The following is a 16,311-nucleotide window of genomic DNA, read 5'->3' as shown; positions in this document are numbered from 1 at the left end:
AAAAGACCCGAAGTCACGAAAACAGTCAAAATTGAAGTCCTAAAACGACAAAAAGACCCGAAGTCACGAAAACAGACGAAATTGAAGTCCTGAAGCAGTGAAAAGGCCCAAAGTCACGAAAACAGTCAAAATTGAAGTCCTAAAATAACAAAAAGACCCGAAGTCACGAAAACAGCCGAAATTGAAGTCCTGAAGCGACGAAAAGACCCAAAGTCACGAAAACACCTGAAATTGAAGTCCTGAAGCGGCGAAAAGACACGAAGTCACGAAAACAGACGAAATTGAAGTCCTGAAGCGGCGAAAAGACACGAAGTCACGAAAACAGACGAAATTGAAGTCCTGAAGCGGCGAAAATACCCAAAGTCACGAAAACACCTGAAATTGAAGTCCTGAAGCGATGAAAAGACCCGAAGTCACGAAAACAGCCGAAATTGAAGTCCTGATGCGGCGAAAAGAAACAAAGTCACGAAAATAGCCGAAATTTAAGTCCTGAAACCGCAAAAAAACCTGAAGTTCGAAAACAGCCGAAATTGAAGTCCTGAAACGACGAAAAGAACCAAAGTCCTCTAAAGGGAGGAATGGGACCCCCAATGAACTGAGGGGATATATTTATTATATCTATTATGGAAGTACAACCTGTAACCCTTTCAGCACATATGACCCCTGCAGTCTCCTGGGCCCCTGGGTCATTGCCTTTACTATAACAGCAGCACCATCTACTGATATCAGTGTCAGTGACTGGGACAATGGGGGCCCAAAACCTAAAACCAGGGGCCACTCTCAGTACTAATATTCTTCCTCTCCTCACTCAACCTCTATTCCCCTAGTCTCTTTTCTTTACATACTATAATCTATTATTCCATCTATTTAGTCTCTTTGTTCTCATAGAAATAGGGAAAGGCCATGAAATAGGCCAAATGTTTAGCAGCATGAGGGGCCACTGACACCTGGGCCCCCCGGGACTTTTCCTGGTATCCCTGTGGGACAGTCCAACACTGATCGCTATAGGGATAAATGGTATTTATGGGATATTTATTTCAGTGATAGATAAATATATAATTGCCATTTTGTGTGGCACCTGCAAGGGACTGTATCTAAGCCAATAGTCACACTTACATGATGCGACTCACAAACACAGTAGGACATTGCTATTTCCCCAAGAGGTTGTGCAGCAGCTGCAGCATGTGACTTGTAGCAGGAGTGATAGTCAGCTCTGTGTCCCTCTCCCCTGCCTGCCACTGATTTCTCTCTCAAAATCCTCCCACAGTGGGTGGAGCCAGAGCTGTACATTCCCCCCCTCTCCCAATATCAGTCTGGCCATTCATTCCGGGGCTGCAGCTGCAGAGTCACGGGGTCTCCAGGCCGAGGCTCAGGTGAGTAGGTGAGTAGGTGGGTAAGTAGGTAGGTAGGTAGGTGGGAGACTGTGGGAGAGAGAGCCGGGCACTGGGGGCGCAGACTGGCATGTGGGGGTTGGGCACCAGCTGTGTCTGAGCTCACTGTGATACTGGGGGGGAATGACAAATTTGTGCTTCTTCCCCTCCCCCTCTTACATTTATCCCACTCACTCAATGTATTCCCAAGTAACCCCTCAATCACCTGTGTGTGTATATATATGTATGTTATATATCCTATTCACATGTTATCCCCCTATTAACCCCTCAGTCACCTGTGTATCCCACTCACTCAATGATATATCCCCCTATTAACCCTTCGATTACCAGTGTATATGTGTTCTATATCCCATGCACCCCTATTAACACCTTATTGTATTGTATTACACTGACTGTACATGTTTAATGTAGTTATGACTTGGGCTGTTCTGTGTTTCAGTCTTTGGTCGGCCTCATCTACTATTTACCTCTCTATAACCTTAATTCAGTTCTAAGCATTTCCCTATCACCTGTAGCAGATTTCACTTTCTGTTGAGATGGGGGTGGGAGACAATATTTAGGTGGTCCCTCTTTACCTTTCCATCCCTCAAAGAGTGATCCCATTTCCAGATTGGCCAGTGGCTCAGCCAGTCTATAACGGATCAATGAGGCAGATCAATAAGGCGCTTTGGCTTTTGTCAAACAAATGTCTAGAGGATCCTTTGGTTTTGGTTCCCCCCCTATGTGTGATGTGGTACAGTCTATATAACTGGCTCTATAAAGTAGAAAGGAGTAGGTTCTTGGGTGGACAGAGCTTTCTTTAGGGGGTGCTAATCACTCTGCCCAACTCCCAGCATCCTCTCTGCCCAACTCCCAGCATCCTCTCTGCCCAACTCCCAGCATCCTCTCTGCCCTTAGTTAATCCTGGAGTCAATGTGCATTTTAACCCACTAATGGATATCAGGAATAAATACTTGACATCTGGTTTCTGTTGTTTATACCAGGGATGTCAGATTAGTAAACCACGAGCTATAGATGCAGGGAGTTGTAATTTACACTGGCTGTGGGGGCAGAGGAATTTGCATCCCTAGTTAGTTAATAGCAGGAGGATAAGAAGAAAAGATTTGTGATTAGAGGAGAAACAGGAATAGCAGCTAGAATGTTTATTTCATGCAGTTTATACGGGATTACTTATTAATCTTATGATATAAAGGTATAGGATCCGCTATCCGGAAACCTGTTATCCAGAAAGCTCCGAATTACGGAAAGGCTGTTTCCCATAGACTCCATTATAATCAAATAATCCAAGTTTTTAAAAATGATTTCCCTTTTCTCTGTAATAATTAACCATTACCATGTACCTGATCCCAACTAAGAAGTAATTAATCTTTATTGGAAGCAAAACCAGCCTATTGGGTTTATTTAATGTTTATATGATTTTCTAATAGACTTAAGGTATGAAGATCCAAATTACGGATACAGGTATGGGACCTGTTATTTGGAATGCTTGGGATATGGGGTTTTCTGGAAAACTGATCTTTCCATAATTTGGATCTTCCTACATTAAGCAATTTTTAAAAGAGACTACAACAAAGTTCCTCGGCTGGTTGGTATTCATCCCAGGGTGCTAAATGCACCTAGCCCTGAGATTGCCAAGCCTCTTTACTTAATTTAGGATTTACTGAGGTCTAGCATGGTGGCAAGAGACTGGCAAAATGCTAATGTGGTGGCGCTATTCAAAAAGGGATCCTGCTCTCAGACTGAAAACTATAGGCTGGTTTGTCTGACATCAGTGGGAGGAAAGATTTTGGAAGGGGGATAAGATGACAACATTGAAAATCCCAGAACTATGAGTTTGTACCAGCTTGGTTTTTTGAATAACAAATCTTGCCAGACTAATTGAATTGCCTTTTATAAGGATGTAAGCAGGATTCTTGATTTTGGGATGGCAGTGGATGTGATTTACTTAGACTTTGCTAAAGCATTTGATACAGTGTCACACAGAAGGTTACTGGTTAAATGAAGGAATGTTGGCCTGGAACATAGTATTTGTACCTGGATAGAGAACTGGCTAAAAGATAGACTACAAAGAGTGGTGGTAAATGGAACATTTTCTAATTGGACCAGTGTTGTTAGTGGAGTACCGCAGGGCTCTGTACTAGGTCCCTTGCTTTTCAACTTGTTTATTAATGACCTGGAGGTGGCCATTGAAAGTACTGTTTCTATTTGTGCAGATGAGACTAAATTGTGCAGAACTATAGGTTCCATGCAGGATGCTGCCTCTTTGCACAGTGATTTGTCTAAACTGGAAAACTGGGCAGCAAACTGGAAAATGAGGTTCAATGTTGATAAATGCAGGTTATGCACTTTGGCAAAAATAATATAAATGCAAGTTCTACACTAAATGGCAGTGTGTTGGGAGTTTCCTTAAATGAGAAGGATCTTGGGGTCTTTGTAGATAACAAGTTGTCTAATTCTGGGCAGTGTCATTCTGTGGCTACTAAAGCAAATAAAGTTCTTGTATAAAAAAGGGCATTAACTCAAGGGATGAAACATAATTGTGTCTCTTTATAGGTCCCTGGTGAGGCCTCATCTGGAGTATGGGGGCAGTTTTGGACTCCAGTCCTTAAGAGGGATATAAATGAGCTGGAGAGAGTGCAGAGACTAAGTGCAACTAAACTGGTTAGAGGGAGGGAAGAGTTAAATTATGAGGGGAGACTGACAAGGTTGGGGTTGTAAAAAAGGCGCTTGAGAGGGGACATGATTACACTTTACAAGTACATTAGAGGACATTATAGACAAATAGTGGGGGACCAGAGGTCACCTATTTAGACAAGAGGAATGGAACTTTGAAGCAGTGCAGGGGGTTCTTTATGGTTAGTGTATAGATAGGTCTGTGGATTATGAGCATGTATAGAGATATATATATATATATATATATATATATATATATATATATATATATTACACACACACTAGCTTCATTTGGAGGGAGACTCTTGTCTTTTTTTAACCAAATGTAACTATTTCTACCTTATTTCTATTTGTGGGGGCTTTAGTGACTGTACGGGGGGGTGACCTACTTTGGAAAGATACATATTGATTATTCTGTAACCCTATTCATCGGAGGCCTGACATGTTTATTTCATAAGAGAGGCGGCGACTGTACCTACTGTACAACAGTAATGCAGATTTTCTAGTTTGCAAAAAAACAAAAATCCCTGAAATACTTGGCCTTTGCAGTCGCTGCAAATATTTAGGTTAATAACACCAAACCGGCTTTGATGGTGTTTATTTCCGCAAGATTAAGGCGAGGCGTTTACTTTCCAGCGCTGCAGAAAAGTGAAATCAGGTGTTTTGTTAGCAAAGCAAATAATATCCAGTTACTTATGGGATGAGCACCTGCTGAGCCATTGTGAGTGCCTCTCCAATAGAACTTCATTTTTAATTGTCCTTGGTATTAAAGTTATTGAAAAAAGTAATTGCTGTTGAAAGCCGCACCTGTCTGACCATTCCTATACACTGCACTGCTTGTTCTGACTGTTGAAACAACACGGCAAACGCCAGTTATACTCCAGCCAAGACTCCAGTCCCTACAATGCTTTACATGCAAGTGGGGTTGCTACCCGGCCGATATTTGAGTCACCTGGCCGGTAAATAAGCAGCTAGAGCCAGGGCAATAAACTTACCAGTAAATTTGTAATACAGGTATGGGATCTGTTATCCTGAAATCCATTATGCAGAAGGCTCCAAATTACGGAAAGGCCGTCTCACTTAGACTCCATTTTATCCAAATAATCCAATTTTTAAAAAACAATTTCCTTTTTCTCTAATAATAAAACAGTAGCTTGTACTTGATCCCAACTAAGATATAATTAATCCTTATTGGAAGCAAAACCAGCCAATTGGGTTTATTTAATGTTTATATGATTTTCTAGTAGACTTAAAGGAAAACTATACCCCCCAAAATGAATACTTAAGCAACAGATAGTTTATATCATATTAAGTGGCATATTAAAGAATCTTACCAAACTGGAATATATATTTAAGTAAATATTTCCCTTTTACATCTCTTGCCTTGAACTACCATTTTGTGATGGTCTGTGTGCTGCCTCAGAGATCACCTGACCAGAAATACTGCAGCTCTAACTGTAACAGGAAGAGATCACCTGACCAGAAATCCTGCAGCTCTAACTGTAACAGGAAGAGATCACCTGACCAGAAATCCTGCAGCTCTAACTGTAACAGGAAGAGATCACCTGACCAGAAATACTGCAGCTCTAACTGTAACAGGAAGAGATAACCTGACCAGAAATACTGCAGCTCTAACTGTAACAGGAAGAGATCACCTGACCAAAAAATACTGCAGCTCTAACTGTAACAGGAAGAGATCACCTGACCAGAAATACTGCAGCTCTAACTGTAACAGGAAGAGATCACTTGACCAGAAATACTGCAGCTCTAACTGTAACAGGAAGAGATCACCTGACAAGAAATACTGCAGCTCTAACTGTAACAGGAAGAGTTCACCTGACCAGAAATACTGCAGCTCTAACTGTAACAGGAAGAGATCACCTGACCAGAAATACTGCAGCTCTAACTGTAACAGGAAGAGTTCACCTGACCAGAAATACTGCAGCTCTAACTGTAACAGGAAGAGTTCACCTGACCAGAAATACTGCAGCTCTAACTGTAACAGGAAGAGATCACCTGACCAGAAATACTGCAGCTCTAACTGTAACAAGGAGAGATCACCTGACCAGAAATACTGCAGCTCTAACTGTAACAGGAAGAGATCACCTGATCAGAAATACCGCAGCTCTAACTGTAACAGGAAGAGATCACCTGACCAGAAATTCTGCAGCTGTAACTGTAACAGGAAGAGATCACCTGACCAGAAATACTGCAGCTCTAACTGTAACAGGAAGAGATCACCTGACCAGAAATACTGCAGCTCTAATTGTAACAGGAAGAGATCACCTGACCAGAAATACTGCAGCTCTAACTGTAACAGGAAGAGATCACCTGACCAGAAATACTGCAGCTCTAACAGTAACAGGAAGAAATGTTGAAGCAAAAGACATGCTTTTAATTGGCTCATGTGACCTAAAAAGTATGGTTTGTTGGTTTGTATGTGAGTACAGTGAATCGTACGATCCCAGGGGGCGGCCCTTATTTTCTAAAATGGCAATTTTCTATTTATGATTACCCAATGGCACATACTACTAGAAAAGTATATTATTATGAAAATGGTTCATTTACATGAAGCAGGGTTTTACACATGAGCTGTTTTATGCAATATCTTTCTATAGAGACCTACATTGTTTGGGGGGTATAGTTTTTCTAGATCCAAATTACGGAAAGATCCATTATCAGTGAAGTCACAGGTCCCGAGCATTCTGGATAACAGGTAATACCTGTAATACGTTTCTGGCCCAGGGACATTTCTATTTAACCTTTATTTCTGGAATTTGTGCTCAGTCTATTCTATGTTATTAATAGCAATCCACATGGGAGAATAGAACAACGATACATCAGACACATATTGTAATAGGCAGGATATACTCCACGATCGCTGGTTGTTTGTGCAGCTCCAGGGCTGATGTCTTGCCAGGCGTATCAGGGAATGTGCGGCACCATGTGTTGGGCTACTTTTATCTATTGGTTACTTTGCTTTGCAGCAGTTTATGCTCTTGTTTTACATTTAGCCAGAATTAAAGGCAAAGTTTTTTTTTTTTTTTTTTTTTTTTTTTTAATAAACCTGTATTTTTATGTGTAATTGCAGGGGACCAGATGATGTGACGATAGATGTGTGGGGGGCCCTGAGACCTCAAGATGATTCGTCTGGGGAAGCTGAAGGTTGTACGTCGGCGTCTCCTGCAACGCTATGAGCACCAGCCATTTGTATCCTTGCTAGCGGGTCTGTACAGCTGCCGATGGAAACGATATCAGCGCCAGAAAACAGAGCCGGGACAATGCTGCTGCAAGTTGGTACGATATAAGGGGTGTGGCCTATCTAAAAAGGAAGATGTGAGAAAGGTTTCTAATTTTATTCCTAAGCAGAAGAACATCAGCCTCTTTCTTTCTCCTGACAACTTCCTTGACTACTTGCTGGTCAGACTGGTGGGAAACTGACCAGCAGGTGGCGCTGTTGTAACAAAATTCATTCATATTAACAGTACATGTATCCCTTAATATCTTGGAATTAAAGAAAAATAAATAATAAATGTACGTTGCAAAAGTGCTTAGAATAGTCCCCTCATCAATTTTACATTCACTTATTTTAAAGGTTTACTTATCCTTTAAAGCCACATGCACTTTAGACCTAAATTTTATTTCCGGAAAGTCACCCATGGAACCTGGGGTTTCCATGTATCATTCCTATGGGGCACCTCCCAGCACCCAGTATGAACCAGTTCCACGTTTAACCTCATGACAAAGAGCGGAGAGTTTATTAGAGACACAATGGATAATGTTTAGATGCATAAAGGGGAAGTTCACATATTTCGTCATTGTTACATTTGATTTCCTTTCTACTCTGAATCTCTCAAATCTAAAAATTTTAAATGCTTTCTGATTGGTGGGTCTGGAAACAAAAAAAACCTCATTCATTCTAAGACTTGTTTTTTTTATTGTGATTTTTTTTCATCTGTCATATTTCGATTCTGTTCCCTTCTGTCTTCTGCCACTTTCCGATGTTTTCGGAAACGCATCAATGTGGGTTTCTGAGCAATAAAATAAATGTAAAAAAAAAAAAGTGACTAACTCTAGCGCCAATTCGCTAGCGTTACCGCCCGCAGGGACATTGCCGATTTACTAATGGGTGCAGGCGCCAATTTTCTGGTGAAAGAGACTGTCCCTAGCAGTTATTTGCACACTATCGCCAGGCAACTTTTCGCTCTGGCGCACTATCGTTAATTCACTAAAGTGAGGATTTTACTTTCATCAGAGTTGCCTTGGCCTCCTCAGACCAGGGAAGTGAATTAAAGCAGCTATATCTTCCTCAATCTTCTGTCACTTACATTATATTCTGTGAGCTGAAAATGCACCAGAAAACTCTGGCGTCTTTTCTTTTTTTTCAGCCTGATTGCCTGCAAAAGACCTAGCTTAAAGGATAAGTAAACCGTTAAAATAAGTGATTGTGAAATTGACGAGGGAGTTATTCTAAGCACTTTTGCAATGTACATTCATTATTTATTTTGTTTTTATTCCAAGATATTAAGGGATACATGTACTGTTAATATGAATGAATTGTGTTACAACAGCGCCACCTGCTGGTCAGTTTCCCACCAGTCTGACCAGCAAGTAGTCAAGGAAGTTGTCAGGATGGCTGATAGGGACTTTAAAGGGCAATCACTTGTACGGATCGGGAGGGGACTCTTTGTGGGTGAAGGGGTTGGATGCTCAGGAAAGTCCGTGGGTTATTTACTTCAGCTATTTGATAGTCAGATGTGCCTTTGACACACTGCTTCTTAACGGACTTGGGCCACCAGTTTCAACTTTGGAAGTGTGTTTGCCTCCCCACTACATGGGGGGGATCTCAAAGTGGGTGAAGGGGTTGGCATCGTGAGGGGTATCCTCTGGGCGACCTTTTTGGCAAACACACTCTATTGTAGTGACGTTTTGAATATGCCACTCATTTTGGTTACCAGCTGTTTATTAACCTTATAGATGCTATTAGCACGTAAACTCCTGAACCCACCTATTGCCTGTCAATCAGCCTCCTACCTGGTATTTTAACCATGCACACTGGACATTTGGTTTTAATGTAACCTTAAAGGTTATGTTTTAACTGAATCACTTCACATGAGTTTCGGGGTGTTTGGATGGGAGGGTGCAGACATATGGGCCATTTCTTTCATTTCTCCTTTTGTTACCTGATACGTAACAATATCCTGACTATCTGTAACAGTTATTATATAGGTATTATTATGCTTTTATTTTTCCATGATGGATACAGTTGTCATGGTAATGAGCTAGTGCATTTTTCTAGTAGAACGCAAGTAAATGGGACTCGATTATTGAATGAAATATATATATATATATATAAGAACAAACGTTGGTGTTTCTGTTTATATCTGATCTTACTGCTTATCTTTCTTATTCCCATTTCATTGCCTGTTCCCCGTGTACCTTTCCCAATCACATGAGTCCTGATTCATCCCCTTTGTCTCTTTTCTTTTTCTTTATTCCTCCTGTTCTCTCTGCTCTTTTCTCCATTTTGCTTCCACATTATTCAACTCATTGTAATGTTCCTCCCAGTGTTGGACTGTGGGGGGTCTGGGACCCTCAGGGGCTCTCACCCCAAACACACGCCAGACCCCTCCCTCCCCACATGTACCTTGAATTTTTTATTTATGGATGTGATTTGGGAAGGCCAGGGGCAGTGTCATTAGGAGCAGATGAGAAGTGGGTCTGGGTCAGTGGGGCCCACCGGATCTTTTCCTGGGTTTCTACTTGCCCAGTCTGACCCTGGTTTTCCCATGACCTTTTATAGTTTTCCTTGAAAACATTTGCATTAAAGGAGAAGGAAAGCTATGGAGGCAGTTTATTGCCAATAGATAAGCTGCAATAGTACAAGCTATAACACTATATTTATTCTGTAGAATGTTTTACCATACCTGAGTAAACAACTCTAGAATCCCTCTGTTTGTTTAGGATAGCAGCTGCCATATTAGCTTGGTTTGACATCACTTCCTGCCTGAGTCTCTCCCTGCTCACTCATAGCTCTGGGCTCAGATTACAGCAGGGATGGGAGAGAGGAACAAACTGAGCATGCTCAAGCCCTAGCCCTGGAGGTTTAAGCTGAAAACAGAAGTCTGATACAGAAGCCCATGAGTACACAATAGAAGGAAAGAAAAGTGAGGACTCAGAACAGCATTACTTTGAGGGTTTACTGGTGTATTTAGGTGGACCTTTCTGATAAAGCTTACTTAATTTTAACCTTTCCTTCTCCTTTAAAGTCTACTAAAAAATCATATAAACATTAAATAAACTCAATAGGCTGGTTTTGCTTCTAATAAGGATTAATTATATCTTAGTTGGGATCAAGTACAAGCTACTGTTTTATTATTCAGTTAATAGTGCTGCTCCAGCAGAATTCTGCACTGAATATTTTATATTTAATTTTGAAATCTGACATGGGGCTAGACATATTGTGAGTTTCCCAGCTGACCCCAGTCATGTGATTTGTGCTCTGATAAACTTCAGTCACTCTTTACTGCTGTACTGAAAGCTGGAGTGAAATCATCCCTTTCCCTCCAGCAGCCTAACAACAGAACAATGGGAAGGTAACCAGATAGCAGCTCCCTAACACAAGATAACAGCTGCCTGGTAGATCTAAGAACAACACTCAATAGTAAAATCCAGGTCCCACTGAGACACATTCAGTTACATTGAGTAGGAGAAACAACAGGCTGCCAGAAAGCAGTTCCATCCTAAAGTGCTGGCTCTTTCTGAAATCACATGACCAGGCAAAATGAGCTGAGATGCACCTACACACCAATATTACAACTAAATACACTTGCTGCTTCAGGAATGAAATTTTATATTGTAGAGTGAATTATTTGCAGTGTAAACAGTGTCATTTAGAAACAAAAACGACATCATAAAAATCATGACCGAATCCCTTTAAAGATTTGGATTATTTGTTTATAATGGAGTCTATGTTAGATGGACTTTCCGTAATTTGGAGCTTTCTGGATAACAGATTTCCGGGATAATGGATCCTATACCTGAATAACAGAAAAACACTAGTACTAATAATAAGTATTGGGGCACCACTGTCCTATCATATTGAACCTGTGAGAACACCAGACAATATTACCGTTCAGTTAGGCCATGTAATTCCATAACAGCCCATCGTTATTCTACTTGGCTGGGACCCATAGGGCATCAATACTTCTGCACAGAGCTGCTGTTTGTAGCAATTAATACAGTGGCCTTATACCAACTATTAACACAATAAATCCACACGATGCGCAGGATTTGGTTGCCCTTTAATGTTTCCATGCATTAATTGTAATTATATCCTTTGTTGCAGAAGGAGCACTTGTTCTTTATAGTTTTGCTTGTGGCTTTCTGCCTCTCCTTGGTCTTCTTATATTTCTGGCAGGAGGCAAAGAACGACTACAATGACTTTGACTGGTGAGTAACTGCCTGACGCGACTCACTAACACAAGTATCTTCCACAAAATGCCATATTGATTCCAAGAACAGAAAGACCCTTCATTTGTCAGCAGTCCTCCCCTTATTTGTACGGATATACGCGTATATTAATTAGGGATACGCTTCTGTAGTCAGTAATGTATGAGTTAGGGCCACGGCACATCCAATGCTTCATTGACCAGGGTAGTAGTTACCTGGACCCTAGCTGGTGCAATTATAAATCGCCCTCCATCATTAAAGGATAAGTAAACCTTTAAAATAAGTGAATGTAAAACTGACAAGGAGGCTATTCTAAACACTTTTGTAATGTACATTCATTATGTATTTATTATTCCAAGATATTAAGGGAGACGTACTGTTTATATGAATGAATTGTATTACAACAGCGCCACTTGCTGGTCAGTTTCCGACCAGTCTGACCAGCAAGTAGTCAAGGAAGTTGTCAGGAGAAAGAAAGAGGCTGCTCTGATGTTCTTCTGCTTAGGAAAGATGTGAGAAAGGTTTCTAATTTTATTCCTAAGCAGAAGAACATCAGCCTCTTTCTTTCTCCTGACAACGTCCTTGACTACTTGCTGGTCAGACTGGTGGGAAACTGACCAGCAGGTGGCGCTGTTGTAACTAAATTCATTCATATTTACAGAACATGTATCCCTTAATTAAAGGGATTAAAGAAAGATAAATAATGAATATAAATTACAAGTGCTTAGAATAGCCCCCTCATCAATTTAACATTATTTTAAAGGTTTACTTATCCTTTAACCCTCATTTTCTTTTGGAGCCACATATGATATAATGAACAGTATAAAATATTGATATCAGGGTACTCTAATGTTGTACCACCAGACCCCTTATAGCTGCCCACAAGCAGACAAAACAAAACAAACATAGACTTGTGCTATTTGCATGGAGCAGGGTCATGAGTTGTTGGTTTGAATGCTTAGGCTGCTTGCCCCTCTAGACAGCATGAGCCTTCAGGTTGCAGAAATGGAAAAGGCTATCATTGTTAGCAAGAAATCTTTCAATCTTCTGTTTTCAGGATCTCATATTTAAAAGTGGGGTACTGGTTCCTGTGGTCTACAGTAGTTCTGGTGGTGGCAGCGGTGCTGTTTGGATACATCGCAACATTATTGGTGAGCTTGGTGCTTTACATTATACCGACATGGCTCTGAAAGCTCCTAAAGCATAAGTAAACTGTTAAAATAACCGTTTAATTCCAAGATAGATGTACAGGAGAAAGAAAGAGGCTGATGTTCTTCTGCTTAGGAATAAAATTAGAAACCTTTCTCACATCTTTCCTAAGCAGAAGAACATCAGCCTCTTTCTTTCTCCTGACAACTTCCTTGACTACTTGCTGGTCAGACTGGTGGGAAACTGACCAGCTGGTGGCGCTGTTGTTAAGAATTAAAAGATGAGTAGTTAAAAACTGTAAATTAGATAAAATGTTGCTAAAATTTAGCTTAAAAGTCAATGACCCCTTTTCAGCATGACTGTACATGTCGGCGAGATATAGGTACCAGCAGTGATTCTGTTACGGAGCCATTTTCCTTTATACTTGGACACATCCTAAATCCCTTTATTAGTATGTCCTGCAGAGCCTGAAGCCGGAGGTACCCACAATGCCATACACTCTACACTTAGATGCTTATCCCACTATCTCTGCCCGATTTCCCCCGGCTCATCCTTTCAATCCGATATCACTGCCGGGTTAGTTGACCTTTTTTCACCCTGAGCTGCCTAATAGAGTTCCTTAATGGCAGACAGGTTTTTGTCTAAACCAGACTGAAATGTATTCTAAACCCACCCTGAGGAAAGACACATTCAACGGTGAGAATTTCTTCTTCTTCTTCTTCTTCCTGCTGTGGCCCCAGACATAGGTGACCTTCTGTGCCGTGTCTATTTGTAAGGACAAGTAACAATTCTTTCTATTCTTTATCAGATCAATTCTCTAATAAAGGCTGTTTGTGCCTGTGCAGATCAGAGACAGGTAGTTTCAGGAGCAGGGGGAAGTGAAACTATCATTAGACCTATGAGTTTTTGGATATTAAAGGAGAACTCAAAATTAAAACCAGTGGCCCCTCTACTGGTCCCCATGTAAGGCAAGGGATAGTTTGTCTCCAGATGCGCCTGCTTCTAGTCAACAGTTGTGGTTTATTCTTTATGGAATTGATCTTTCTGTTTTTTTTCTTTTGCCCCATTTCTAGATATTAGCAGTATGTTTGCTCTCAGAGGGACAACAATTACATCTTCACTGGAGCCACAAGGTTGGTTAATCAGTCTGCCCAATACCCATCATTATCCAAGGTTTCTAATTTATGGAACAGCACTGGGAGATATGTCAGCACTATGTGTAATGTAGCGTTTATCTTCTATCTAGCCACTTGCTCAGTTAGAATATTGCATGCTGGGTACAAAATATCTTTTGTATACTGTGCGTGTGTGTGTGTATGTATATGTATGTATGTGTATATATATATCTATATATATATATATTAAATCTCCAGAATTAAAGAAAGGCTGTCCCCCATAGGCTCCATTATCATCAAATAATCAACATTTTTTTAAATGATTTTCTTTTTCCTTGTACAGGTATGGGACCTGTTATCCAGAATGCTCGGGACCTGGGGTTTTCTGGATAACAGATCTTTGTGTAATTTGGATCATCATACCTTAAGTCTACTAGAAAATCATGTAAACATTAAATAAACCCAATAGGCTGGTTTTGCTTCCAATAAGGATTAATTATATCTTAGTTGGGATCAAGTACAAGCTACTGTTTTATTAGAACAGGCAAAAAGGAAATCATTTCTAAGAATTTGGATAAAATGGAGTTTATGAGCTTTCTGGGTAACGGGTTTCCTGATAACTGATCCCATACTTGTAGTAATGAAACAGTATCTTGTACTTGATCCCAACTAATAAATATAATAAATCCTTATTGGAGGCAAAATCAGCCTATTGGGTTTATTTCATGTTTAAATGATTTCTTAGTAGACTGAAGGTATGAAGATCCAAATTATAGAAAGATCTGGGACCTGGGGTTCTCCGGATAACAGATCTTTCCATAATTTAGATCTTCATACCTTAAGTCTAGTAGAAAATCGTTTACAGTATAAGTAAACCATTAAAATAAGTGAATGTAAAACTGATGAAGGGGCTATTCTAAGCACTTTTGTAATTTACATTCATTGTTTATTTTTCTTTAATTCCAAGATATTAAGGGATACATGTAGTGTTAATATGAATGAATTTTGTTACAACAGCGCCACCTGCTGGTCAGTTTCCCACCAGTCTGACCAGCAAGTAGTCAAGGAAGTTGTCAGGAGAAAGAAAGAGGCTGATGTTCTTCTGCTTAGGAATAAAATTAGAAACCTTTCTCACATCTTTCCTAAGCAGAACAACATCAGCCTCTTTCTTTCTCCTGACAACTTCCTTGACTACTTGCTGGTCAGACTGGTGGGAAACTGACCAGCAGGTGGCGCTGTTGTAACAAAATTCATTCATATTAACACTACATGTATCCCTTAATATCTTGGAATTAAAGAAAAATAAACAATGAATGTAAATTACAAAAGTGCTTAGAATAGCCCCTACATGCTGTTGTAACAAAATTCATTCATATTAACAGTACATCTATCTTGGAATTAAAGAAAATTTAAATAATGAATGTACATTGGAAACGCTCTTAGAATAGCCCCCTCGTCAGTTTTACAATCACTTATAAAGGTTTACTTATCTTTTAAACATTAAATAAACCCAATAGGCTGGTTTGGCCTCCAATAAGGATTATTTATATCTTAGTTGGGATCAGGTACAAGTTACTGTTTTATTATTACACAGAAAAAGAAAATCAGTTTTTAAAACATTTCATTGGATTATTTCATTATAATGGAGTCTGTGGGATAGGGCCTTTCCGTAATTCAGAGTTTTCTGGACTACAGGTTTCTGGATAATGGATACCATACCTGTATAGCCAAGATGGTGACAGTAACACTTTATATCATCACTGCCCAACCTCCCATCCTTCAGTTGTCGAGGCAGTTGCAGTTGGGTGGGGGTGGGGCAGGTTGATACATCTGGGCCTTTATGGACAGTATCAATAACATTGCTAGTTTCCTGGTGACCTGCTCTGTATCAGTGAATTCTTCTATATAATGTTCCTGGCAGATTGGGACCGTGGTCGTTCTGGTGGTCTCGTTGGGAGCACTGGGTGCCCTATCACAGCTGTGGAAAGGAGAATGGGACACGGTGCGGCTTTCCTTCCAGGTACCGTCTAAATGTCTATTTCATTGGTAAAAAAAATTCTCTATACTCGTGCAAATTATATAATGTATTTTTATAACATGTATAGAGAGTTTTTTTTTAGTAGAATGTTGACCTCTTTTTGGTCACTAGAGGTCTCCATCATGCTATATCTTGTACACTTAATATAAGGTTCTGTATCCAACACAGTATTTGTACGATTCTAATATTCTATTGGTCCCTTGCTTTGCTTCAAGGGAACATTCATCTTTTGTGTTGTAGATGGTTTAGCAACTTTGCAGTTGGTCTGCATTTATATTCCATAGGGATGCACCAAATCCACTATTTGGGATTCAGGCGAATCCTTCGTGACAGATTCGGCCGAATACCGAACCAAATCCTAATTTCCATATGCAAATTAGAGGCTGGAAAAGTGGAAAAGAATGTTTTACTTCCTTGTTTTGAGACGAAAAGTCATGTGATTTCTCTTCTCACACCTAATTTACATATGCAAATTAGGATTTGGTTCGGCCAC

General features: G+C 40.2%; 1 protein-coding gene across 2 annotated transcripts in view; it reads left to right on the top strand.

The window, feature by feature from the left end:
• Positions 1–1,221: 1,221 nt before the first annotated feature.
• The window catches only part of XB877238.S (provisional ortholog of glycerophosphodiester phosphodiesterase domain containing 5 S homeolog), a 29,312-nt gene continuing 14,222 nt past the window's right edge, over positions 1,222–16,311 (top strand). Inside the window, exons 1-6 of one of the 2 annotated variants that reach the window (XM_018250418.2) lie at positions 1,222–1,373; positions 7,156–7,361; positions 11,413–11,516; positions 12,574–12,667; positions 13,739–13,798; positions 15,702–15,800. In XM_018250418.2, the coding sequence (XP_018105907.1) occupies positions 7,206–7,361; positions 11,413–11,516; positions 12,574–12,667; positions 13,739–13,798; positions 15,702–15,800 (513 nt within the window). In that variant the 5' untranslated portion in view covers positions 1,222–1,373; positions 7,156–7,205. Of the gene's footprint in view, positions 1,382–7,155; positions 7,362–11,412; positions 11,517–12,573; positions 12,668–13,738; positions 13,799–15,701; positions 15,801–16,311 lie in introns of both variants that reach the window. The other variant, XM_018250419.2, reaches the window with a different exon arrangement.

This window comes from Xenopus laevis, chromosome 2S, assembly GCF_017654675.1.
Source record: "Xenopus laevis strain J_2021 chromosome 2S, Xenopus_laevis_v10.1, whole genome shotgun sequence".
NCBI classification, from domain to species: Eukaryota; Metazoa; Chordata; class Amphibia; order Anura; family Pipidae; genus Xenopus; species Xenopus laevis.
This window is presented reverse-complemented; position numbering and strand designations above follow the sequence as displayed.